This window comes from Tachysurus vachellii, chromosome 14 (genome assembly GCF_030014155.1).
Source record: "Tachysurus vachellii isolate PV-2020 chromosome 14, HZAU_Pvac_v1, whole genome shotgun sequence".
Classification (NCBI taxonomy): domain Eukaryota; kingdom Metazoa; phylum Chordata; class Actinopteri; order Siluriformes; family Bagridae; genus Tachysurus; species Tachysurus vachellii.
In genome coordinates, this window is record NC_083473.1 from 20,839,433 (window position 1) to 20,866,475 (window position 27,043).

General features: G+C 41.2%; 2 protein-coding genes across 6 annotated transcripts in view; both read right to left on the bottom strand.

Annotated features, from left to right (window-relative positions):
* Window positions 1-665: 665 nt before the first annotated feature.
* Window positions 666-26,189, bottom strand: phf21ab (PHD finger protein 21Ab). Of its 5 annotated transcripts, none has more exons than XM_060886816.1 (18): window positions 26,050-26,189; window positions 20,308-20,348; window positions 19,835-19,933; window positions 18,828-18,860; window positions 17,077-17,142; window positions 14,218-14,379; window positions 13,151-13,402; window positions 12,450-12,542; window positions 11,085-11,378; window positions 10,785-10,889; window positions 10,638-10,689; window positions 9,877-9,956; window positions 9,299-9,359; window positions 8,142-8,317; window positions 7,407-7,562; window positions 6,893-6,968; window positions 6,529-6,632; window positions 666-5,904 (listed from the first exon to the last, which is right to left on the bottom strand). In XM_060886816.1, exons 3-18 carry the CDS (start codon window positions 19,889-19,891, stop codon window positions 5,275-5,277), a joined length of 2,397 nt encoding a protein of 798 aa, XP_060742799.1. In that variant the 5' UTR covers window positions 19,892-19,933; window positions 20,308-20,348; window positions 26,050-26,189; the 3' UTR covers window positions 666-5,274. The 5 variants fall into 5 exon arrangements, with proteins under 5 accessions (XP_060742799.1, XP_060742797.1, XP_060742800.1 ...); XM_060886814.1 differs by having other exon boundaries at window positions 13,151-13,405; XM_060886817.1 differs by lacking the exon at window positions 12,450-12,542 and having other exon boundaries at window positions 13,151-13,405.
* hal (histidine ammonia-lyase) overlaps window positions 11,246-27,043 on the bottom strand; it is a 107,247-nt gene continuing 91,449 nt past the window's right edge. The window contains exon 21 of the mRNA XM_060886821.1: window positions 11,246-11,256. The gene's annotated coding sequence lies outside the window, so the exon portion shown is untranslated. The remainder of the gene's footprint in view (window positions 11,257-27,043) is intronic.

A 27,043-nucleotide genomic window follows, 5' to 3' on the forward strand; every position in this document is an offset into this window, starting at 1 on the left:
TTTTAAAGCATGAGCTACTTCACATCTTGCTCTGTAACCTGCCCGTATTTAGGTAAGGGTTTTATTAAAAGTGTTGTACACCAAGATCCTGTCAATTCAGCAGGATTTCAACATCAACGACCGTGAACCACAACTAAAAGCACGTTTTCACTGACACACTGCACTAGAACAGAGATCTCAAGTCTGTTTTGCTTGGTGTATGGAATAAACCATCATCATGGTACAGGAGGAAAAGTGAAATAAATCAACGACGAGGTGCTGTGTGTGTGATGCAGTCTGGTGCAGAGATGATTCCTCCAGCCAGTTATTTTAATGAAGAAAAAAAAAACAAAACTAAACCTTCTTTAGTTCCTTTCTACTTTAAACACACTAGAGACAAGCTCTAAAATTAATCCCCATAGCCTAAAATGTAAAGAATAAAACAGTCAGGATGAAAATACAGGAAAATAATCAATAAGGAAATGTGATGAAGCCTCACGCAAAGATGATTTCTAACTTCTGTCCCCATAATAGTTTACATTATAACTCACATTTCAATATCTAATGATATTTATTTAGTAAAAAAAAAAATCAAATTTACTGATAAACCAAAGTAAATAATAATAATAATAATAATAATAATAATAATGCAACATTAAAAAAACCTTTAAAGTTCACTCAAAATATGCAGACCAAGTTTCTTGGTAAATTTATTAACAAAATGATAAAATAAATAAATACAAATTGATCAATTGCTCCTAATATCAATTTTGTCTCACGTTCCCTACAGTATTTCTAAACACTGCATACAAACAACTCAGCACAGGCTCAAATACATGAGAGAGGTAAGAGAACCAACCAATTCACTCACAATGTCAGGCGAAAAAGACAAAGCAAGAGTTCTGTAACAGAAAGAATTCATAAAAATAAACACACTCCTTTTTAAAACCATTATGAAAAATACAAACAATTTTACAAATATTTATATTGTGTAATAAACAATTTACACATAGTTCAGCACACCGGGTGAACGTTTCGTAATTACTCAAATCGCTACAATGCATCTTGTGTTTCTTTAGTGGAAGATTTTTTTTCTTTTCATTTTTCTTTCTTTTTTTTTTTTTGCACGCGTAAACAAAAGTACTCCAATTTAAGAGCTGACTGCAGATGAGGTAAAAGACACACACATACGCTCAGTCGTTCACACACACACACACACACACACACACACACACACACACACGAGGTGAACAATACCAGGGAAGTTACTGTATAATGAAATGCATCAACAATACTAGAAGGCCACATTCATGACTGAGAATAAAAAACAAACTTAAAACTAACGTGTGAATATGGAGGATCTAAAATCTAGCAGGTTAATGAGATGTACAGCTGGAATGAATCCGTAATTAAAATGTTCCCATGTATGCATTAAACGTAGTCCCCATTCTCTCATATTGTAAACCCTAGATTATTACAGTGCACAGAAGAATGACTAATGCGATCCAAAGGTCTACAAAAATGAACAATATAATGGTGTAAGCTGTCAGACAGAAGAGACGTGATATGTATTCATAACATAAAAAGGCTTCCTTGTAGCAAAATGCACATTTGCAGTCTCTTTGGGTATTCTGATTACAGAACGTGAACTTGGGTCTGTTACACTACAACTTTAGGCCAGCAAGACATTTTCTTCACTCACCATCTCCCCCCTTGCAAAAAAACAAAACAAAAAAACCCCCCAAAACCTATAATTCAGCATGGTACGTATATGAAAGTCATTAAAAAAAATTATATAGTCCACCGATCATGAGATGAGATGAAACACTCCACATTAGTACAAATGACAAGGTCGGAGGCATTCTGATTACTCCTGCATGTAACCCTTACAGTGTTTGACTTAATCGTGTGCCAGAGATCCCAGAAATGCCACAAGCAGAAGTCTATTTGTTCATCAATAAACATGGCGTTTTATGAGACGCTCAGAACGCGTGTACCGCTTACTTTGTTTTGCTTTGTTTTAAATCTCGCTGTCAGCAACGGTAAATGAAAAGTAACAAAATAGTTCTGCATAAAAGTCCTACAACTTAAATTCAAAGCTAAATGCATATTTAAAAGAGAGACGCCAAAAGATGTCTATTAAAAAAAATAAAAAAAATGTTTGCATAAGAAAGTGCCGTTTGCTATCGAACGGATTGGTGGCATTTCTGTGGGTTTGCTGTGAGCTTGCCGGTGTTCTTTGATCATTCCTAAGTTGCCAAACGCCTAAGCTGAATTTGAATACCTGATGATCTTCATCTGGAATAGAAAAAGAATTTGCTGTATTAAGTTCTTAATAACCAGATGATAAACAGTCCCAGGTATTAAAAAACAAACAAACAAAAATAAAAACACTCACTGAACCTCAACACAGAGGCTCTACACTACATAGCAGTAGGGAATATGGAATATGAAGAAGTGAGAAGTGGAAAAACTTGAGAGATTATGTCCTACTCTTATACGGCATACTAACCAACTGACTAAAAATATTCCTTGGTGTACCTTTAATACTAATGGTATCACTACTGAAAGTGCATAAAATAAAAAGGTCCGTACTCGCGTGTTATTATCCCCACAAAATTACTTAAGCCAATAAAAACAAGTAAAGATCATACTCGAGTCAGATTTTACCACTAAACAAAAGCACTAATTTTGCCACAATAGAAGAATTTTTTAACTTGTGCAATTACTATGATAAATACACTATTGTTATGGGTGTTAAAAAAAAAAAACCCTTAAACTTTAAAAACCCTTTTAAGGCAACTCCTTAACCTGAACATTAAGCTCTTTAAGCTTCTGTTTTAAAAGGGAGAGTGTGAAACATCTACGTCAACCACAGGCGGTGTGAGAGAACCAGACGATCACGCAATTAACACCATGTTATTATTACACCCAATTTTACTCTTGACCAATTAGAATACTAATAAAAAAATAAATGATATCACATCTTGTGGCTGTGCTTCTACTTTAAGGAACGTGAACAGCAGAGCTGTGGTAATATACTGTAACTAAACACGGAAACTATATCGGAAGAGAATGGAATAAAGGCACTCTAGGGCACCTGTACAGAAAGGAATGGAGGTGTTTTAAGGGAAAAAAAAGAAAAAAAAAAAACCCTCTCACGATGCACTAGACAGTGAGGGGTTTCACAAGGCCATAAAATGTCCTTTAAGGTTATCTGATTTAAGATTATAATCATAACAGAAAAAGATATGTAGAGTCGTTGTCTTGTTTGCTAGTCCTAGCTGAGGAACAGAAGTGTAAAGGAACGCATGGAGCTGATTTGTGTTCAGTCTTGCAAAAAGAACTGCAGCATGCTTCCGACGGAAAAGAAAAACCTTGTCTGTCTTACACTATGCTAGTTTGGTTGCATCTTAGAAACAGTCTGAAATCACGAGGCCTGTTCTGCTCTGCAAACAGCAGTAATTGTGCAATATAATTTACATGGTATAATGAATAAAGTTTTTCGTTAAGTAATAGACTAACGATCTGTCAACGTAGCACAGATGAAGATATGTAAATTTGGAAAGAGGTGATGATGTAAACATGTTTGAGGTGCCAGCTGTGTAGTACCATGAATGAAGACATGACTAAACCCAGTGCAACGTACAAATGAATGCAAGAGAAAGAGACGAAGTCGGTGTGTAGAAGAGGTAACAGGGCAAGACGTGTCGGTCCTAGGGAAGGTGGAAAGAAAGGCTCAAAATGAACTGGTACAAAAGTCTGATAGGAGATGCCGCCACCTGCAGGTGAGCAAGCAGCACATCTTCATTACACATCCTTAGAACAACAACAAAAAATATCATCAAGCGTTAATTAACAAATAAGCTTTTAAAAAGCTGTTTTAAGCTTTAAGTCTTTCAGGGTGTTTTGTTTTTAGTTGTTTTGAATAAGCTTGTGCTTTAAATCCAGGGTTTTCCATCTTTGTCTTTTTACTAAATCTGGCTCCAACATCAAACCCTCAAGATTAAGACCTTAAATTGTGAAGCATTATTGTTATGTATGTATGGTTACTATTCAGGAGGATTCAGGGAAAGGAAGAAAGCAGTGGAAATGTATGTACTCTTTACTAGACATAAAATATGTTAACATCTATTTGGGATTTTGAGGGAAAAAAAAAAAAACAAACATTTGGCAGTTTAGAATAATAAAAAATAAAACACTCATTATGCAATGCCCTTTTGCTTGCAACAAAGAGCTCCTTGCATAAACGATGCCAATTTAACACCTCGGATAGCAAATGACTGTTTTAGGAAACAGAAAAGCACTTATTTTTGTGTGAAGACTAGGAAGACCTGAATACATTTTGCTATAAACAAAAAGACAAAAATACTCCTCAGACATGGACACCTTTCCCCCGTCAACACAGTGAGCCTGCACGGTTTCACACACGGATGCAGTAAAGACTCACTTCATCACAGCATCTTTGTCGTACTCGTCAGATGCTGTTATCAAGAGACGCAGTTGTATTTTGTCTTGCCACAACACACTAGACGTCATCTTCTGATGTTCGGTCTGAGGCGCACTTGATATGGGACTTCCTTTCAGCCATATCGTTCACGTTCTGCAGCTCGTATGAAATGAAAACAGGATGGAGAGATCGGCATTTTATAGTCCTGATTCAGTCTAACAAATGCCAGTGACTTCAGAAGCCTTGGTGCTTCCTTGCGCTGGCGAATACTGATGCGATTTGTCCCCAGCTCAGAACAAGAAGCTTTTGGTTTAGGAAGGGTCCTCTCAGTCCTTGCTGGGGGACACGACGAGGGTGGACAGAGCATGCAGTCTTTGGACATGTGTGACCTGCCACCCTCTTCCCAGAGAAAAGGAAACTAAGACAACTTAAAACAATCCCCATGAGTTTCAAGGGCAACTGTTGCAGGCACACACTGGTGTGATGAAATATATTCAGTTATCCTCCTCCTTCAATAGCAATTCAATTCGGTCATGTTTTCTTTTACATTTTAAAACAGTCCGCTAATTGATATGACACTGCGTCATAAGCACCTTTCTACAACATTTTGTTGGGCGTATTCGTTGATGAGAACCATGACTAATTCACCTTGGATGCAGAAGCACTGTTGACAGTCTCACACTCATACACCTTGGAAAAAAATGTAGTTAAAATGCACATATATATGTATAATATATATAGATTGGCAACTTGGTGCACCGGTGCTGGATGCAATAAAAGTTTGGGTGTTTTTAAATGTTTGGGTGAAGGAGAGGTATACTTAGTTGAGCCAACTGGGATAAGACTCATTTGGAGATGTCCACGCTGTTGAGAGCCACTGGCAAAAGCTGTTGTGAGATTTTTCCACTGTTCTTGCCATGGTCCTGATCCTCGATGTCCATCTTGACTTCATCTTCGCTGTTGCTGGCATTGGGAGTTGTGTTTTCAGAGTTTGTTATAGTCTCAGGACTCTCTCCCACCTCTTCAGAGCACTGAGAGTCCGTTCCGCCATTCTCTTTGACCTCTGTAACTTCTGTTGGCTTCCCTTCGTCTCTGACTGCCGTGTTACTGGCCTGCGTGATTCCCGATTCTTTCGGCTCTGTCTCAGGAGTGACAGCGGCGGCCGAGTCGGCCATCTCTCCCACCTCAGGCTCAGCCTGCACCTTAGGGACCATACCAGCAGCAGGGACCTGCGCAGCAACTTGGGCAGGGTTCTGCTCAGAAGCTGATGGCTTGGCGCATGAATGAACTGCAGCCTTGGGCTCTTGGCAGCCATCAGTCTTGTCTTCAGGGTTGTCCTCCTGGTTTGCACCAATCTCTACAGTCTGAGAAAGGTTAAAGCTGTGTATGAGGCGCACCAAGTGTTTCACTTTCTCCAGTGAGGCCTGCATTTCCTTCTGCCGAGCCAGGATGCTGTTCTTGGTCTCCATGCATTTCTTAAAGAGAGAAGCAAATGGTGTTATTTCGGAATTTATTAATAAAGAGGGGCTACACGGGACAGATGTGTATGGGAGTGGAGAGGGAACAGGATAAATTTAGGCTTATGTGAATGCCACGTGAAGCAGAGCATCAGTACTATAATATTATGACAGATTGGGTTGGAAATCCAGAGAAAATGTGTATATGGCAAAAATAACTATTACAGCAACAAGGAAAAAAAATAAAAAATACATGCATGTACGGTTAAGCGTACTACCATCACGTCAGTGTAACTGGCCCAATTTTGACTGTCCGCAGCCCCATAGGTTTTGACTGTGTGTGCACAGGCGTTGACTTACTTGTTCAATGTTAACTGGAAGAAGTGCAAATTGGACAGTTGCTTAAATTCACAAGGATGTTTGGCAACCGCTAGAAAGATCATTGCTGTGTTGCGGGAATATTCTTTTAATCTTTCCAGAATAAGGCTGCTTCATTTGTAAGATGTAGTAGATAAAAACACCTAATAAATTAATAATCAGCATGATAAACGAGGCTCAATCCTGCGTCACCAAAATATACCTAACCGGGTCTAATCCATGCCTGGTGATGGTTAACTGAATCTACCATTTATGCGTACTTACTGTTATAGAGTTGCTGAGCTGCTTGACTCTTTGTTCCAGTTGCTCTCGCTCTAGTTTGAGCTTGGTACTCCACTTCATTAATTTCTGCTTTTCTTCTTCTTTTGCTGACAAACAGAAACAAACTGAGGTTTTTATGTGAACAATTTCTTACTTGGCTAAACAGATAAGAGAAAAAACCTGGAGGACAGTTTTGTTAACATGACAGTCATTCCAAATGACAGCATAAGTAGAAAATGAGGGCTTGCAAAGAAATAATCCAACTCCACTCTTCTCTCTTAAGAAACTCAAACAAAATGTAGACTAAATTTGCAAACTGACTTGTTGCATCCCGAATCGTAATCTTATCAACATGAAGAGGTTTTACCTTCTTTATACGCAATGTAGGAATGTACAATCGCCAGGGTCCCTGGCCAGGGAATGGCCTCCTCTTTTTTCAGTATCTGAAATGAAACGCGTTGTTAGCAGTAGCACAGCACTGAGGGACATTTAGGGACACCAGAATAACAAACCCCCACCCCCCCCTTCTCCCAGTGATCAACTGCTAATGGTGTAGTGATGAACAAAGAAAGGAGTTCAATGAGAGGGTACTGGATGCCAGCTTCCATTTATATGATGAATAAAATAAAAGGACAATTGATATAAGACCAAATGGAAAGTTACAAATACTTATAAAGCAGCCTTATTTTTTGATGTCTTGGTTAGGGGATGTAATTGTGATTGCTGTAATTGAAACAATAAGAAAGAGCCCTGGTTTTTGGTCACATATTACATATTACTGTAGTTATATGTTTCGATCCTGAGAGGTTTGAGGTTAGCAGGATTCAATGCAGTCAGATTAACGAGATTGGGGATCTTCGTGGCAAAGTGATGTAGTTTACCTGGTCTTTACATTTGGGACAGATCCACATGCCTTTAGGAATATTTTTGAGGGGCGGGTCCAGGCAGTCGAGGTGGTAGACGCGTGAGCATGTGTCGCACATGAGCAACTGGCCACTACGTCTGCACACAGTGCAGAAATCCTCATGGATGTCTCCCTGTCAGGAAGAACGGCACGGGTCAGTACCACCACCCCTCTGTGCCGGACCAATCAAATTTTGGAGAGGGCAGGGCAGGGAGGGAAAGTTCTGACTACTAGGCTTTGCTTAATCCTAAAACTATAGTTTAAATTATAATCCAATATTTAATGTAAATCCAGAATAAATATCATCTTTGAATAAATTCAGATCAAATCTGTGTAGCAGGTGTCGGAAACGATCCTAACGACTATTAATAGGTGTATTAAAGACAAAGTTTACAGACAAAGGAAACAGATAAAGTAGCTGGGAAAACAAATCTTAGAAGCAGTCATGACATTTTAATAATTAAGTAGATTAAGACTAATTTCTTTTCGACTAAATGACAAACATATGAATAAGAATGTGCATGGAGGACAGTCTGTTTTTGTATCTCCGAGAGGGGAACAAGGTGGAGGATGTTCCTCAGTGCACCACTCCACTCCACTACAGTACGGCACGGTACAGGGCAGGTGTAAAAGTACGTTAGGGCAGTCTGTGGTATACACTACTGTACTCTAGAGCAGAGTGAAAAGTGGGGTAACCTCTGTGGTTACTTACATCCCCGGAGCTGGGGCTGGGCTGAGGGAGAGAGTGGGGGTGGACGGGGAGGGGGAAGCCCCCGAGTTCAGGCCGCTCGGCGGCTGGGGAGGCGGGGTGACTGCTGGATGGGGAGAGCAGGGGGTGGCAGCCCAGCTCTGGCCCTGGTGCACTGCTGCTGTATTTGGGTGGGCGACCTGGGCGAAAATGAGACAGACGAGAAAAGGAAAAAAAAAAAAGAACAGAAAAAGATGGAGGAGGGGGGGGGGGGAAACAAAAAAAAAACAACAAAAAACAAAAGGTGAAATAAAACAGATGATACATCGGTCACAACATACCTTTGAAAGGGGGTCCTCGTTCGCTAGCATGAAAATGAAGGAATTAAAGAAAGCAGAGAAGGAAGAAAAAAGGAAAGGAGGTCCAGAAAGCAATTAGTGCACCAGACAACAACTGCATGCAGGGGGTTAGATTGACTGAGAGAAGGAGCCAGAGAGAGAGGGAGCCAGAGAGAGAGAGAAAGAGTACAATGGAATACAAGAGAAATAGATGCAAGAATCAGAAAGAAGGAAGGAGGAAGACAAAGAGAGCAGCACAGAAAAAGAGCCCAGACACACAGAACCATTCACTCCTTTGAGCATTGTCAAAATCGATAAGAATCAAATCATGCAGCTCTATCCAATGAAAAAGATTTATTGTTTGCTCCAAAGTTAATGAGAAATGAAATGCGTGTTTTTTGTTCCAGAAAGACAAGCCAAATCCCTTCCACTGTAGTTAAGTGGGTTGACTTGCAGAAAAAGGTAAGGCAAATGCATAATCAATGTTAGCTCTTATCTACCAGGAATATGCTAGTTTAGCAAGTTAGTTTGTTTCTATTCAGGTCTGGTGGTGGGCTAATTAAAAAGAAAGAAAGAAAGAAAGAAAGAAGGAAGATAGGGTTTGCAAGCTTAGGAAAGAGGATACAGCTAGAAAAAGCAGTGCCAAGAGGATTCCTAGACTCTTAGAGGTCATTCATTTTGAGTGGTCAACACTGTAAAACTTTAAGAAGCATGTAAAAGCAGGGGAGGCAGACAACCAATGATACAACATACACTGTAAGCACAAAGACAACAAACAGCTGTCTCATATAAAGTTATTCAGAGCTAAAAGTGATGCAGTGAGCCTCAGTGCGCGTTACTGACCTCTCTTCCTTGTTCCTTGATGGAGAGGAGTGTTCAGATAGGTGACAGCACTCTTTTTCCTCTAGGAGGTGCAACAAGACAAATTTAGCAATTAGTGTACTGAAACAGTAATGTACATACATTTCTACAGATATCTGCCAAACAGATAAAACCCACAAAGCAACAGCAATAAACAACTGTTGCAAAAAAACATCCTAAATAAATGAATACACAAATAAGAGCAGAATAAATTGTAGTTGTATGTCTGCATCCATTTAGTATATTTTATATGATCAATCCAAACTATATACACTGTACATCCCTATTTTACATGCACCAGTCTCCCCCTTCTGGTAGCTCAGTGTAATGACTGAAGATATGGCATGACATTGATTGGTGGTGAGTGTTAATTGCCTTGCTCAAGGGCCCAGTTCGCCTGGGATTCAAACTCATGACCTTCACATTAGTTCTCCGACGCTTTAACCACTATGCTATAACATCCATGTTGGATTTTAGGATCAAAGCAGGAGTTATAACCCAACAGTAGGTCAAGTTCATACAGCACGTGCGTGTACGTGTACACAGAAAAGTATCTATACCTCTGGCTCAAATACTGCTCCGCTGTACACAGGATTGGCTGTCGTTCTCCTTTTCCGTTCCTGCCTTCGACTCTGAATCTCTGCAACACAAAAGCGTGTCAGAGAAATAGCTTTGTGTTTGGCTCAGCGACGACGTTTGACTTCACCGGAAACAATGTACCAATAAAGTATCCGATCGATCCGTTTATGTCTATTGGACAGTATCTGTGTTTCACGGAAAGGTCTCTAATCCAATTCAATCAGCCTGCGGGACTGTACTGTTTTAAAAGACTTGGTCTTTTTTCCTCTTCTAATGGGCCCTCAATGAAAACAGAGGAGAGTGGAAGTATCCGGGGAATAAAATGACACACATCATTCACCTACTCATAATGCTGGATGTCTTCCATCATCATCATCATCATCATCATGATGTACATAAAAAAATACCAAATGAGTTTCAGAAGATCAAAAGCTTTCTTTTAAGCTTAAAAGAACATCCAAGGTAAAAATGACAGTGCTTCTATTCATGTGAGACCTTTTTTTTTTAAATGACCTACAATTTGGATGAAGAAAAAGTTTTTAAGAAGAAAAAAAAACAGACTTCAGATCTGGTGTGACATTAATCACCAGGTAGCACCTGTAACAGATGGAACAAGCCCAGAACACCCCGTAATACTAATCAGAGAAGGTCCTGTAAAAGGTACAATTACTGCCAGATTCTTGAGTGCAAAATAATACAAGCTGGTGGTGGAAAAATAAATCCTGTTGTAGGTAAAACTCACCTTCTAAATGATCATGTGTGACCAACCCAAGAGACACCATGAAGGCAAGTTTCTACCAAGAAGAAATCATACACGTAAGCAAGTAGTAACGACTGATGCACAAAATGGTACAGATCCATGATCAGTGAGGTCAGATTATCACATTACCTGTGGATTTTCCTCTCGTTTAACTTTAGGTGGAGAAAGAGGAGGAGACGCTGACGAAGGGGAGCTTGTGAGCACCTGCTCTGAAGCCCCCTGAGATTTCACAGTCTGACAGAGAGATATAGGTTAAGAGTTGGAATTTAAAATGACACTAGCTTTGTCACGTTCAAAGCTACATACATATCAATGGAAAGGCACTTGAAAGTTCTCTTAAAACTGGACGGATAACAAGAAACGGAGGTTAATGTTGCTCATCAGTGATTAAATATGCTATTAATATGCAGCCACAAATGCAGTGCTGACCTTTATGTCTGCGTTTAAGCTGCTGATCTGCAGCGTCTGCATCGGGCCCCCGATGACGATGCCCGTCACATGACTTGTGCTGGTTCCTGTAGAAGGGATGGTTTTGGGGATGGCGCATGGCTGGCCGTTAACAATGCGCACTTGGTGGATGGGGCTTGTCGAGGTGTGTAGCCCTGACGTTAACTTGGTAGTGAGCATGACCGGTCTCTGGAGCAGTTGTGGAGCAGCCATCATCGGGGGAGGAGGAGCAGGGGCGATGGGCACATTGTTGTGAGTGGCAGGTTTCGGGCGAACCTGAGAAATAAAGAGGGTCGAGTTAGACTGCGGGTTGTGGTGCACACACACCTCACACTATTCTGAATTTCTGTGGTATAGGTCGTGTCTGAGAAGATCCCATGCCTTTAACGACCATCATGCTAATGTGTTAGTCCCAGGTAAGGCCAACCAAAGGGCTCTGATAAGTAAATCAATAGTGAGAAAGAGAAGAAATCGTTCATCTCCACTAACAGACAGGACAAACGCTAACCATTTCCTGAGGATTTAACCTTAAGTGTGTGGCAGAAGCAGACAGTGCATAAAGTCCATGAGTTTCAGCCACGATGACACTTTTTTGGTCTCTACGAGTCATTGGTGTTCAAATTTCTTTAATTCTTAAATTAGTGTTTGTAAATTACTTAACAGGTTACATCCACTGTCTGGTCATTAAATTTGGTGCAAACTGCAATAATATTAACGTCACAGAGCCCCAATTAGCATTACGAGGTTTTTAAAAAATTAAAACAACCAGGGACAGCCAAAGCATAATAGAACTTGCTGAAAGAAATAAAAAAAGAAAAACAACCCACTGAGAAGGGCAGAGTGCAAACGACACAAGCAGAGAAGTAAAGCATTAGAAATGCTTCGACAGAAACATCCTTAAAGGGAACACACACACACTGCGACACACTGGCAAATACACTAGCTGCAAAAAACAGTAAAGTGAATGGAACTGAAACATGACTGCAGCCAGCGCTGGGTTAGAAAACAGGACAGTTAGAGTCATCGTCAGTGAGCCGTGTACGCCTAAATCTACCCCTACGAAATTACCGTAACATATACACATCTTTATGACCTGTAATAAAACACCACCTACAGTATGATAACATCATTAATTAAATATCACATGTTTTGACTGTAGTGTTTAAGTACGTGTGTTCAGTTTGAAGTGTCCGGGTCAAGTCTTCATTTTGTGGTTCTGAAATATCAACAACTATAAACTCAGAGTTTAAACCTATTGTGTGTTGTTAGAGTTCCTCTAGTGGCATCAGTGTTGAACTGCACACGCTGGGACAGGGAAGGGGGTGGGCGGATCTTACAGAGACGCACCTGTGGCAGAAAGGTGGGTCGAGGCGTCAGTCTAGGAGGAGGGACAAACTGGGGAACTTTGATAGGCTGAGCCGAGGTGGTGCTGGCCTGCACCTGTGACAAAACCAGTGCTTTATTTGCAACCAAAATGCTTAGCAGATTTGACTTTATTAGTTGTCTGGGGAAAATATCAATAAAAGGAAAAACTTTTTAAGTCTCTTAACTACGATGTGCAATTTTTCTATTCTTTTTTTCTCTTTCCCCTTCTGTTTTTGGTTTTAAATCACAGATGAACACGAGCAATCACCACAGCTGAGCACATCAGCAAAAAGTCACTGCAGTCTTGCATGTAAACATATTATACATCCTTTTTGATCCATAAAACATTATAGCTAAAGGAAATAATGCAGACTGTTATAGAAAAAACAACAACAAACAAACCAACAAAAACAAAAAATTGACCTGAAATTAATGTCACTGATTTTGCTTGCGTATATCAGCTAAAGGAGCGAAGGGTTGTGTTCCGATTCTCAGAGTAAAAGTCTGCTGCCTTTTTTATCGATTATTCTAACATGACCTGAAAATTCGTTTAAATGAGTGAGAGGGAAGGTCCGTGGCAGGATTAGCACTCTTACTCTGAGAAATGACAAATAAGGCCCTCACTCTATAAAGGAGCTTGCACAGGGATTACAAGAAAAAATGATGCCGTATTTTACACTCACAACGATAACGTTCTTCGGCACGACTCGTGACGCAGCCTCTGTGTCCTTACTGCTCAGTTTGCTGGACATCTGAAGGTTCACTGGTGCATTGCGAGAATCAGAGGTCAAGGCAGGCCTGGGGATATTGCTGATGGCAGTGACCATGGCAACAGTGGGGCGTGGCGTTGTCACGGATGCAGGCATGGTGGAGGCGGCAGCTTTCAGTACCAGAGGTAGAGTCTTCGTGGTGATGACCGGTGTGACTTGCAGAGTCTTCTAAAGCGGAAAGTTGAGACATATTGGAAGGACCAGGACAGGAATCACAACAACAATAGGTTGATATTAGATACAGAAGGGATACAGTGGCACACGCTGTTTACTGCATACACAAAGCATAACTCAAACTGAAAAGTATTCAAGATGGAAAGTAGCGCTATTGAAGATTCTCTTATCATCAAGTAAGAAAGATAACGTGACGTACTGGTCTAACGCAAAGTGGAATATTTTTCTACACCACACATTCTAAGAACTTTAGTCTCTTATGCCACAATGATTTTCAAAGCTTTTATGTTATTAGCAAAACATTGTGAACTCTTTACTGTTCCTGTTACTACTACATCATAGAAGCTCTAGTCAATCGCATACCTCTCTTCTCTCTGAAAGTTATTAAGACAACAAAATGCATGTCTTTTTAACAGAAACTGGACAATACAAAGTGTGAAAAACATTAAGCGCTGCTACTGGAGACGCCATCAATAAATGTTTTTTTCTTACAGAAAGCTTCACCATGTAAGCTATTACTATAAAAATTATATATCAAAGAACTAATATTTAATTTGTGCTGCAGCAAACACTATTACTAGGGCTGTGCTAAAGCTATTACAGAAAGTTAATTAATACCTTCTGACCAATCAGACTTAATTTGGAATTCTTCTGTGTTTTGGTATCAGCAGTATAATTAGCACAAATGAGTCTGACTTAACAGTGATCATCTTCAGCAATGGTGATGCTCAGTTGTAATTGTGATACTCACAGTAGCAGGTCAGGACTCTAGTACTCATGAGCATAGGATGCTGGTGCTGCTTTACCTGTGGAGCGGCCTTGTTGTGAGGAGGCAACGTGGGCTGCTGCTGAGGCAGACAGGATGGTGAGAGTATCATGGCTTTGCCGTCTGCCTGCACCGTCTGCAGCTTCAGCTCTGGCTCCTGCTTCACCAACAGCTCCTTTCTCAGCTGTTCCACCACCTTTTTCTAGAATGGAGACAGCGTTTCTTGTCTTTGTACCACACTGCATGCCCTGTTAGTTTATTTAAACATATAACACTGACTGGGTTGCTTTAGGAACTGCAACCCCAGTTTGTGTTCGGCTGAGAGACAGTCACTTTGAAAGACCCTTCAGGTGTGAAGCAGAGTCACACACCTTCAGAGGGACCTATTCAGCAAAGGCTGCCAGAGGAGTTCAACCCAGACACACGCACATTAAAATTCAGCTCACACACAACACTGCCTCAGAGACTGCTGGAGAAAAAGCACACCTCTGAGAAGACTGGAATAAAGCGAAAGCATGGGCGCACACACAAACACACCGACAGACACAGACCGACAGACAGACACACACACCGACAGACAGACACACACCGACCCCGACAGACAGACCGACACATCCCGACAAACAGACAGACCGACAGACACACGCCGACAGAGACAGACAGACCCACGCCGACAGACAGACCAGACAGACACACACACACGTCGACAGACAGACAGAAACACGCCAACAGACAGACACACACACGCCAACAGACAGACAGACAGAGACACACGCCGACAGACAGAGACACACGCCGACAGACAGACAGACAGAGACACACCCCGTCAGACAGACAGACAGAGACGCACGCCGACAGACAGACAGACAGAGACACACGCCGACAGACAGACAGACAGACAGAGACACACGCCGACAGACAGACACACGCCGACAGACAGACAGACACGCGCCGACAGACAGACAGACACGCGCCGACAGACAGACAGACACGCGCCGACAGACAGGCAGACACGCGCCGACAGACAGGCAGACACGCGCCGACAGACAGGCAGACACGCGCCGACAGACAGGCAGACACGCGCCGACAGACAGACAGACACGCGCCGACAGACAGACAGACACGCGCCGACAGACAGACAGACACGCGCCGACAGACAGACAGACACACGCCGACAGACAGACACACACACGCCGACAGACAGACAGACAGAGACACACGCCGACAGACAGACAGACAGAGACACACGCCGACAGACAGACAGACAGAGACACACCCCGTCAGACAGACAGACAGAGACGCACGCCGACAGACAGACAGACAGAGACACACGCTGACAGACAAGACACACGCCGACAGACAGACAGACACACGCCGACAGACAGACAGGCGCCGACAGACAGACAGACACGCGCCGACAGACAGACAGACACGCGCCGACAGACAGACAGACACGCGCCGACAGACAGACAGACACGCGCCGACAGACAGACAGACACGCGCCGACAGACAGACAGACACGCGCCGACAGACAGACAGACACGCGCCGACAGACAGACAGACACACATTACACGCATAGTTTAACCATGAAGGAGTAACCGCTCCCAGTTTAAGGCCATTTATCTAGAGACTATTTACATCATCAAATTTAATCTAAAAATTACAGTTACAGATAAAATCTACTTGTTCAGAATACAGATAAAAACAAACCACTAGTTTAAAGGGACGATGACTTTACATTGCACGTCCAAGTCACATGTCACACAAACTGTTAAACTTAATTAAACTGAGATTAGTTTTCACTGTGTATATTCACTGTGAGTTACTGCAGCCACAATACTAGCAAACACTGGGTTTCACAACACCTCTGTAATGTGGGGGAAAAAGACATTTTTGGGGCATTTGCATGCTCATGCAACTTGTTATATGCCAGGAAAACAGGAAGAGCAAATTTAGCAGGAACCAGCAAAAAGATTTGAAAGTGAACCCATTCACAACACCACACCACATTTTCATGTTGTCAAAGACACACAAGTGCGCACACACACACACTTTACAAGCTACAGCAGAGGTTACAAGACAAAAGCTAAAAACACTTGCATTACTTATGAACCAGAAAAAAATATTATTAAGCATTACCTGTACTAGTTTTGAGTGTTAATGTCATGTTGTAACATGATAGGCTGCTCTTGACTCACTAAGACAAAGCAAGATACTTTAACTCACGTGATTTTACCTATGACGAGTGTGAGATACTTTAAATTTAGCCAAGTGCAATCCAGCTAGTTGGTCAGCCCAGTAGCTGCCATTAGCGATCAAAATCCTGGCTGTTATGGAATGACCCGTGACAGATGCAAGCTAGCTGACAGGAGGACATGGAGCATCTCCAAGTGGTGCACTGATTTACAGAATGCACTTTCATTAAGCGTGAGATTTGTAATAGATATAACAGCGCTATAAATTGTTTATTAGTCTGCACTGATTATCGATTTAAAACGTCAACGTGTCCCCGTCTCTGAAACCACAGGCTCTTTGCACTCTTTGAACAAATGGGCATTTATCCATTCACCTTTATTTTTATGATGTTAACAACAGAACTCAACCTATTCAGTAATTCAAAGGACCTTAAGACAGACTGCATGGTATATAAAAAGCAGCAGCAGAGGACAAAATGTCCACATAAGGACATGCATGTTTTCCTCCAGAGAACCCGTGTTCTTACTATACAGCTGATTCAGCTCACAAACGTCTCAGCGTGTTCGGGGCTAATTACTACAAAACACTGTGATTAAACCCTCAGACAGCACGTCTGAGTACTCCAGTGATAGTAATACTGCTTTTACATGAGCGCTCGCTAACAGACAATATCTGTGGAGTTGAGCAAACTGCCCTGTGTACCTGTTTTTCACTCAGAGCAGTGATCTTGGCCTGAAGTTCATGAAGCTGCTTCTTCAGATCAGCATTCTAGAGGGAAAGGGGAAAACAAAACAAAACAAAACCAGCATGTGTGGTGTAAATGTTGGGGTAAATGAGATACAAGGCATCACGTGTCCACAAATAAAGATTTCTCAACAGATTTACTAACTTTATTTCAGTAATTATGAACCTTGAATAAGCCTTGGGACTTTTAAGGGAAGTGATAGCAGAAGTAAGGATCAAAGAAAAAAAAAATCAGCCAGAACAATCATTAATATACACAGAGACTGAAAAATAGTAAAAGTGGCCGAGTTTAGATTGTAAACAAAAATCAAGGTTGCAGTATTTCAGTTTTTGTAGTATAATTTTACACAACAAAGCCAAGAATATTACCATTAAACCCAAATGTGGAGCTTCTCTAAAAAACTTGGAAGTTGGATCCACACCACTGAATACAAAGTTTTTCTCTACTATAGCATTACAATTTCCCTTCTCTGGAACTAAGAGGCTCAACACTGTTCCAGCACAATGCTGACAATGATGTTAACAACAGAACTCAACTCCATGAAGACACCATGTGTTACGGCTGGAATGGAAGAACTCGGGTGTCCTGCACAGAGCCTTGACTCTGACTCAACCCCACTGAACACCTTGGGAAAGTACTGGAACAACAACTGAACCCCAGATCTCCTCACAATGAATGAACACAAATCTCCACAACTACACACCAACATCTGGAAAGAGCTCATAACAGCAAAGGGGAATAAATTTGGAACGAGGTGATCAACAAGCACATGGTTAGGTGTCCACAAACCTTTAACCATGTAGCCCATCTCTGTTACTGTTCATGTAAATCAGGATGAAAATGTGAACGTCACTTAATTCAACGTTAAAAATAATGAATTATGTAACATTCAAGAAAACCTTAATTTAAATTTTCACACTAGATTCTTGTTTTCATGCCATTGTTCATTAAAGGTGGGGTCTCCGTTGTTTGAGAAATGCTTCAGAAAACTGTGTTTGGTCAGCAAACAAAACAAAAACAAAAACATGTAGCCAATGAGCAGAAAGGGGCGTGTCTTGTCAATATGGGTGGAGAGAGTGTTCAGTGCGCATGTGTGACATTAGCAGAAAGCGGTTTTAACATTGACATGGCGGATAGAAACAAAGTAAGTAAGCGAAGAAAGGTTTACGATAAGGTAAGAAGTAGGACGGTTACGCATGTATGTGTGGGCGGAGCTATCGATACAGGGGTGGGACCCATTTGGGTTAGGGGCGTGTTTGTTTTGGTGATTTCAAATGTCAACATTGGCTTTCAAACAACAGAGACCCCACCTTTAAGCGGTGCAACAGTGGCTAGCAAGTCATTAGCTGTTTCTTTAAAACGTTGTTGTAAAGTGGTTGTACTGTTTCTTTCTGAAATAAACAAACACTTTGTATGAATATGGATTCAGTCAGAGGATTAACACAGTACAAATATTATAAGGCTGTTATAACCAGCTCCCTGAACACTCCTTAACAACCTGCCTACTTTGGGGCATGTTTACTGGCATTACAGGTTCTTCTGCTGCCAGACATTCAAAAAGGCAAGTAGCATTTCAGCAGCTGTGACGCACCAGGGTTTATGACCTCAAATTGGATTTATTTGCCTCCAATGACAATTCTAATGACAGTTCTAATTCTAGAGCTTCTAATATTGACTGGTTAAGTAGCCTGTAGGTGAACTCATTTACCTGTGGGTCCTGCTTCATTTGTGCAACAAGTTTCTGTAGGGAGAAAAGAAAAAGAAAACTGTCAAATTGTATACGACACTGATCATCAAAATGCGACAGTGACAATCCTGAACACAGAGCATCAGCAGCACCTGCAGGATAACTCTGGTACAGCATCACGATAACCTGTACCACACAAAATAAAAACCATGACAGCCATCTAAATCATAACTGCATGCGATTTTCACAGGGGTAGAATTAGAAATGAAACACAAACAGAACATAACTACATATATTTCCAAAGATCCCATCTAATTTAATATTTAAAGAGTTTTGAAGAAAGAGAATTATTATATTATAGGTCATACAAAGTGTTGGTACTTTATGCACACACACACACACACACACAACCCATATAATTGCTATAAAGCATCCACCAGTTGTTTCCTTGTGTATATGTAACTGGTTGCACTGTAGCAGCTTTCCATCCTTGTACTTTCACACTGAGAGTGCACCATGTCTCATTAACACAGAGTTCGTTGAGTACACTTTGAGCATGCAAATGCTGAGCCTTTAAAGCTAGGAGCCCAAGACTTGGCAACAATGTTCCCGCTCTAACAATAGTGCTGCCATGTCCCCGAACTACTGTATTTATCCTGCTGAGGCATCTATGTTCATTCTCTACTTGCTGGAACATGCAGATCCCAATTATACTGCTTGGAGAAGAAAGTGTTTTTTTTTCTTTTTTCTCCACACTAATAAATCCACACATGTATCTTCAATATTTACTGTCTTCATAGAAAATATGCCACATTTAAATCCATATGCATCAGCTGCCTCCTAGTGAGGACGAGTCAGTTCCTCCAGGTCCTTACAGTAACACACACTGCTAGAGAGTCATTAACACATGTCTGGAGTGTACTTGAAAGACGACAAGACAATTACTGGTCAAGAGACAAGGTCTGTTTTAAACCTTCAATAAATCAAATGAATGAATGAATGAATGAATTTAACAAACAGCTTCTTACCTGATGGATTTGTATTTCCACTTTCAGGGCCTCCTGCAACGTTTGTAATTCCATCATTGGTCCAGTTCGCCAGCAAGTCAGTACCAGAAAATATTTAGCCTGTAAAATATTATTTATTTAAGTGAAATCAAACATTTCTCATATAGGAAACAACCGACACTCATTTTCAGGAAGGGTTTAAATGGAGACTAGCTGGGATGTTAGACTAACAACATTAACAAATGTGTTAGTCAAGGTGTTTCTCACACACACAGAAAAAAGGATAACACATGTAGACTAATAGTATTTACAGCTATATATACACATGTATATATAAAATGATGTGTGCAATGTACGGCGTGCATGGTTTTGGCTAAGCACAGCAGCAACGTGTGAGTGAGAGGCAGTCTTACAGACATTCACTATCATTGATTTTGGTGTGTGAGGCACTGAGCCAAAAGAACAATTATAACTGAAGCTATTACAGAACTCACCAGCTGGCAATGAGACTGGTATCCACTCACTCTCCAACTCCCTGTGTGCACACACACACACACACACACACACACACACACACACAATTACACAGTGAAAGAGAGACACTCAGCCTATGGGACAGCACAGCACTCATCTCTCATCTCATTACTGTTGCATGTGTTGTAAGCCTGTAGTTTTACTACAAGGGGGATAAAATAATCTGTTACAGTAACTCTAATATCTTTTATTTGCTCACATGAACCATGACCTCAATGTCAAGGCTTAATTGCAGAACTGCTGCAAATGCCAGATTTATTGATACGGTGGCTGTACACAATTTGCAGCCAGAAAAAAGTGGTGGTAAATTCAGTGCTGGTCCTGACGTATTTACGGCACAAACGCAGTAATATGAAAACAGTCTATTCAAACTTTCCACTCATTTAGCAAGTAATCTATTCTCTTTCTCACTCTCATATACATAAATCTGACATATGAAAAATCTTTACTAATCGTTTAATCTCAATCCCGCATTTCTAATCTCAAATAATGATTAAATTAAGACTGACTTTCTAAATGAAGATGCACAAACATCCACCGAGCAGTGAGCTTGTGTCGAATTTAGGGAACACTGTTTGCTCTACTAACCGGCTTAGATAGTTAAAGCATTGTACAATGAAGAAAAATTACAGCCTTGTACTAAAAAATTTTAAAAAATAAAAATGTACTGAGAAAAGAAACAGAAAACTAGCAATTAGGTCACTCTTGGATTTTAGACATATCGAGATTAGTTGAATTTATTTATAAGAATTGTTCTGAGACCAAGCAGGAGGATACTGAAGTCCAATGAGTCGTTCATCTGATGTGTGAAAATAAATAAATAAAACCCAATATATTACAGATAATGTTCATCAATAGCACAATTTTAATGAAGTTCTTGAGAAGAGTGAAGTTGCACACAGGCCATTAATACTGTATTAATCCAGAGCTGGGCTACAGCAAACAATCTCACACCTCACCACCACAGACCAACACTTGTGTTACGGCTTTATGGTTATTTGTTCAAACATGGTGCCTGGCTGTACCAACATTCGACTCGAGCTCGGCTAAACAATGTAGTCTGGGTTATTGATTAAAATAAATAAACAAATAATAAAAAAAAAACCAAAAAAAAAAAACCTTTAAAAAGACAGGTTTCTGTCGCAGACATGTCAAGTAGGCTACTACACATAATCTAATGAAGGAGCTTCCTGTCTAAAGCTCTCATGTTGATTTGGCACAAGTCAGTAAGGGGCATAAAGGAAAATGCTACAAAAATCCTATTGTGCAAGCAACAGTTGAGTCCAACTTGGTCACGAAGAAGAAGAAGAAGAAGACAACAACGACAAAGACGACTACGAAGAAGAGTAGCGGACAAAAAAATAGAGCAAATCCAACAAAGGACATTCAGAACCTGTTGAGACTAAAAAATAACTCCGGTTAAAGCAGCTCCACTGTGCTAAGATGGGTTAAAATTTAGCTATCATGTATTTATTATTTAAAAGCAAACGTACCCTATAAGTGTGTATCTTTTACATGGTAAAAGCTTTAAAATGATTTAGGACACAACAGGACCTGAAGAACCACTCAACATGCATGTACAACATCAAGAGCTTGATTCGAGAGTGATTATTTAAGTTACTACAGCTTTGTTCATTCTCCTCCAATCTCTCTTATCAACAAGATGTTTCAGCCTGCAGATCCTCGGCTCTTAGGGGTTTTTATGATACTGCGCACCACTCTGTGTAAACTCTAGCGACTGTTGTGTGTGAAAATCCCAGGAGATCAGCAGTTTCTGAAACACTCAAACCAGCCCATCTGGCATCAACACCGATGCCACAGTTAAAAAGTCACAGTGATCTCACTTTTTTTCCCATTCTGAGGTTTGAGGTGAATATTGTCTGAAGCTCCTGACCTGCATCTGTAGGATTATATTTATTGCTCTGCTGCCACATGATTGGCTGATAAGATAACGGCATGGAGGAGCAGGTGTTCCTAATAAAGAAGACACCGAGTGCATAACTACCCGTTCATGTCTAAATGACTTTAGCTAAGATTTAGCTTCAGTGCTACAATACACAGATTAGTTTTCCCATTTAAGTTAAATATATCTCTTCATTCTAGCATATCAGATAATATGATTGATGTGTGTGTGTGTGTGTGTGTGGGGGGGGGGGGGGTCACTTAACGCCTCCAAATGTGAACTTAAAGGTGCATAAAGTCAATTATTTTATTCTACATCCACTTCTACAAATAACTTGGAAAGGTGTGTAGAACGTGATTTAAAAAACAAAACAACTAGATTTGTAAAGTTCATCGCGACAAACTTTGATGTCGGCTTTGACGAGGCAAGTATTTGCAAAGGCCGGTGCTTTTTGGAGGCGAGTGGACATAAGGGACAGTGTTACTTTTGGAGGCAAGTGGACAGAAAGATAGGGTGCCAAAACATTTGGAAGCAAGTGGAGACGAGCATGTGACGTCATCTGAATTCTCCTGAGGAAGTTCCCCTCATTGGGCTGAGTGTTTTGATATGTCACATGCCCATGTTGTGCAAAATTTTTTATTTTCACGTGACGTCACCGGAATACATGTGAGGAAGTTTCCCTCATTGTTCTGAGTGTTTTGATATGTCACATGTCCATGTTGTAAATCGTTTTTTGATTTTGCATATAATGGGGCGGGGCTATGGCACAACCGAAAGGCCAGTCGGTACACCAATTTAAAGGTTTGTTCAGAGTATCACCCTAAAGGAGCTGGCCGAGTTTGGTTTAGATAGTTCGAAAGCTTGCCGTTATAAACCTCCAAAGTTTATAATGGGAGTCTATGGGAAAAAAGGCCACTTTGAGACCCGGTACCAGAAGTACCGGTACTCGGATCGTTTAGAAAAGTAATAGCAACAAACTTCAGACAAGGATCTACAACATATCCGAATTTGGTGCATGTGGCTCGAAAGCCCTAGGAACTCGGTGCCCTAGGAACATTACTCTTGATAAATTTTTGTCTAAGCTTAAATAGGAAAACAGAATGTTGGCTTCTACAAAGCGACATAATTAAGTTGTAGTCTTAACAAAAGTACATCGAGTCACTGAGAAAACCAATTGGGAAACTTCAGGAGGAGAATTCTTGTTGAGGTTTGGCTTCACCTCATGTCAGTCATTTTAAACACACTCTATTGATCACACAGATCCTGGGGCAGAGCGTCATGAACACAGGAGGGATTTAAATCAAAGACATATAAAGCATCAAAGATATAAACTGCACAACAGTACATAACAGTGCACCTTACACACATGAGGGGTGAACAAATCCTGGCCCCGGGGACAAACGGCTAGCTTCTCTGTTAGAAAGTACAATTGGTGGCCAAGTGGACATGTTGCAATTGTTCTTTTCACCTGATGGTGGCAGCGGATTGCATTAACACAGGTAGCTAAAAAGCAATTAACATAAATTAAATTACTAAACAGAATAATATTCAATAATGGCTATAGAAAGAACATTACCAATGAGAACGGGCAAATTCAGAGCTAGAAACCACTAAACCTGGAGAACTTGAATCTAAGAATCTATGAATCTAAGATTGGTTTATAACCGTCATGAATTCTTTAAAGCCCTTAAGGATTTGATACACAAGTGCTGTAAAAAATAAATTTTTGTCCAAGAAAATAAACAAAATGGTTTTAGAAAATGTAATTATTTAAAAGGAAGAAAGAAATGTTTAATAACTGTACACCTGGTAGGTTTCTATTTATAATCAAATCTGAGACATTGATCATTTTAACCACTTTGTACCTAATGCCTTATTCACTTGTGTCCTATCTCTTATTAAAGCACGTGTTCAGATGACATGTTGACAGATTTGATCTAAAACGTATCATGAGGTTTTGTGCCAACTTGTGGAGACGGTCATTAAAGCAAAAACTGGGACAAAGCGAATCCTGTACATTTTCACTCAAATTGTTGTCAGTAATATTTTTGTAATGGAAACCGTCATATTAAACCAGCAGTCTCACCGGAGCGATCAGACATATGGAGCAACTTTGTGTGCGTATGTTGTGTATATTATGTAAAATATTATAATAACCGGCCTTCCGATATTCGGCTGGTCAAAATCCACCGCTGTGAAAATGTCTGTACACCCCTGAAAGAGAGGGACAACAGGTACAACCTCAGGTACACCACTCATAAAGGAGCTTTACAGGACATCTAAACAAAATATAAAGCATCTAAATAACGAACAAACACTTAGAATTGTGTCTGACTGCATCAACAGGAGTCACATGAGGAGATTAATAAACAAACTACAGGGACACTATTCAGAAACATGCACAGAGAAACAATAAGACAAGTGAATACATTAGTCCAGAAAAGCCTTAGGTTTAATCTGGATGTCGTTGATCAAATTTATAAAGTAAAACAAACCACACACAATCCATCACACATCATGAAAACTCCATAGGAGCCTGAACTCATCTTTCTGCTGTTCACCTGTGAATTTTCCCTGAGAGAGAGAGAGAGGGGGGGAGAGAGAGAGAGAGAGAGCGAGAGACAGACAGACAGAGAGAGAGAGAGAGAGAGATGGTGGCAGGAAGACGACACACCACCTGGCTAACTGAAGTAAAAACAACAACAAAAAAGTGCTCATCAGACAAGTGATCAGATGTTTTGCTGCGTGAAACGCTTGTGTGTGTGTGTGAGAGATCCAGCAAGGTGCACAGGAACAGCTAAAGTTTTATTGGGCCTAAAGCAGCTCCCATGGATCGAGGATGATGCTGAGACAGAAAAGTGCACTTTATTCCAACACGGGCCTGGACGTCAAACTAAGCGTTTAGGGATTGTTTCGCTATCAGTAATAAAAGAAGACGAAATAAAAGTTTCCCTTGTGAGTTGTGGGGTGGCTAAGTGCTGCTCTTGCTAGCTGAACCTCTTTAACAATCTGCTCGGTCCTGTTACTCGGTTACTAGCTAGCTAGCTAGCTAACAGCAGCACAACTCCGCGAATATAAACACTCATTTTACACCTAACTGCGTTTACTCAGAAGTCACCAACTCGTCCCGGGTCATCAGGAACGAATAGATAAACTACACGAGCTGGTTTTCTTGACGTAGATCCGGCTAAAAAAAAAAAAAAAAAAAAAAGACGGAGAAAGACACTTTGTCCGAAGAGACCGAGAGCGAACGAAAGCCCCTGGAGCTCGGACGCACTGATGTGGCATCGTGCTAACAAACGCTCTCCAGATGAGAAGCTAACACACACACACACACACACACACACACACACACACACAGCTAACAAGGCTAGCGCTAGCCTGTAAATAACTGTATCGGCGGCTAACTGCGAGACGCGTGTTTTATAACCGCAGCAACAAATTTGCTTGAATAAACAAGATGTTTTTTCCCTCTTCTTGATATTTACACTGAGCTCGAAAACGAAGTTAAATTCGACCCCTTTGGCTTCCACCAATAAGCTGTGCACTCAGGGATAACACCGAACTCTTAGAATAAGGAGAAAGCAGCGAGAAGCAGGCGTCCACACACACACACACACACACACACACACACACACACACACACACACACACACACACACACACACACACACACACACACACACACATCTTGACTGCACGACAACAAAAGCGGCTCAATATGCGACCAAAGTCCGGAAATAAAAGTTCTAACACTAATATATATATAAAAACAAAAGAGATCCCGAGGTGCACTTACCCTGCACTCTTCACTTGAGCTGTGGTTCCTTCTGACAAATTATTTAAATAAATATTTACAAAACACCCCTAAAATACGTCGCGAAACGACCCCATTACATGACTGTAGCGACACACCAGCACGCGGTCGGTCGGACGGTGACGACCGTATTTTTGTCGGTTTCAATTGAATTTGTGCGTTTAAAAAAAAAAAGAGAGAAACTGAGATACAAAACAAGAACTCTTCTTCAATCTCATTCACCACGACCGCGGCACCGAAATAATCAGTGCGCGCAGGAAGAGGGAGACGGAGGGGCTGTGAAAACTACACGGAAAACGTCGGGATTTCGCTTCGTTCTGCGTTAAATCTCTTCGCGTTAAAGACAAGAGTGTTGATGTGATGGCGGTGAGTGAAATCGATAGAGAAAAGTGAACGCGAAAGGTGTTTTAAAACAGAACTACTTTTTGTGACGGTGCGGCGAATTTATTTCACTTTGCCTAGGGAACAGTGGTACTGCGTCTCCCATTGCCTAGGGAAAAACCCGGATGTAAACTCGGCGAAACTCGTGTGGAGAAAGTGGCACAACCAACTCCGTGCACGTCAACGCCAGGCGACACAACGAGCCCAGATAGAGAGGAGGGAAAGGGACGAGTAGGCCTTGAGTTATTCGGACGAATACTACGCAAGGCCCTCTTTAATAAAGTGTCTTTACTTTGTTTACACTTAGCGTTACTTGTGCGTCTCGAGTCCCCCTTTGCACGTGCATCGGTAATTACATCGTGCTACTGGCTAATGGCTGGAGAAACAATACTGTTGTTGAGTGCGCGCGCAGGCGAGCGGTGCTGTGTTATGAAAGAGGAGGCGGGTAAGGGTACCGGTGCGGGTAAGGGTACTGGTGCTGGTACCAGTGCGGGTAAGGGTGCTGGTACCGGTGCTGGGGCGTGTAAGGGTGCTGGTACCGGTACGGGTAAGGGTACTGGTGCGGGTAAGGGTACCGGTACGGGTAAGGGTACTG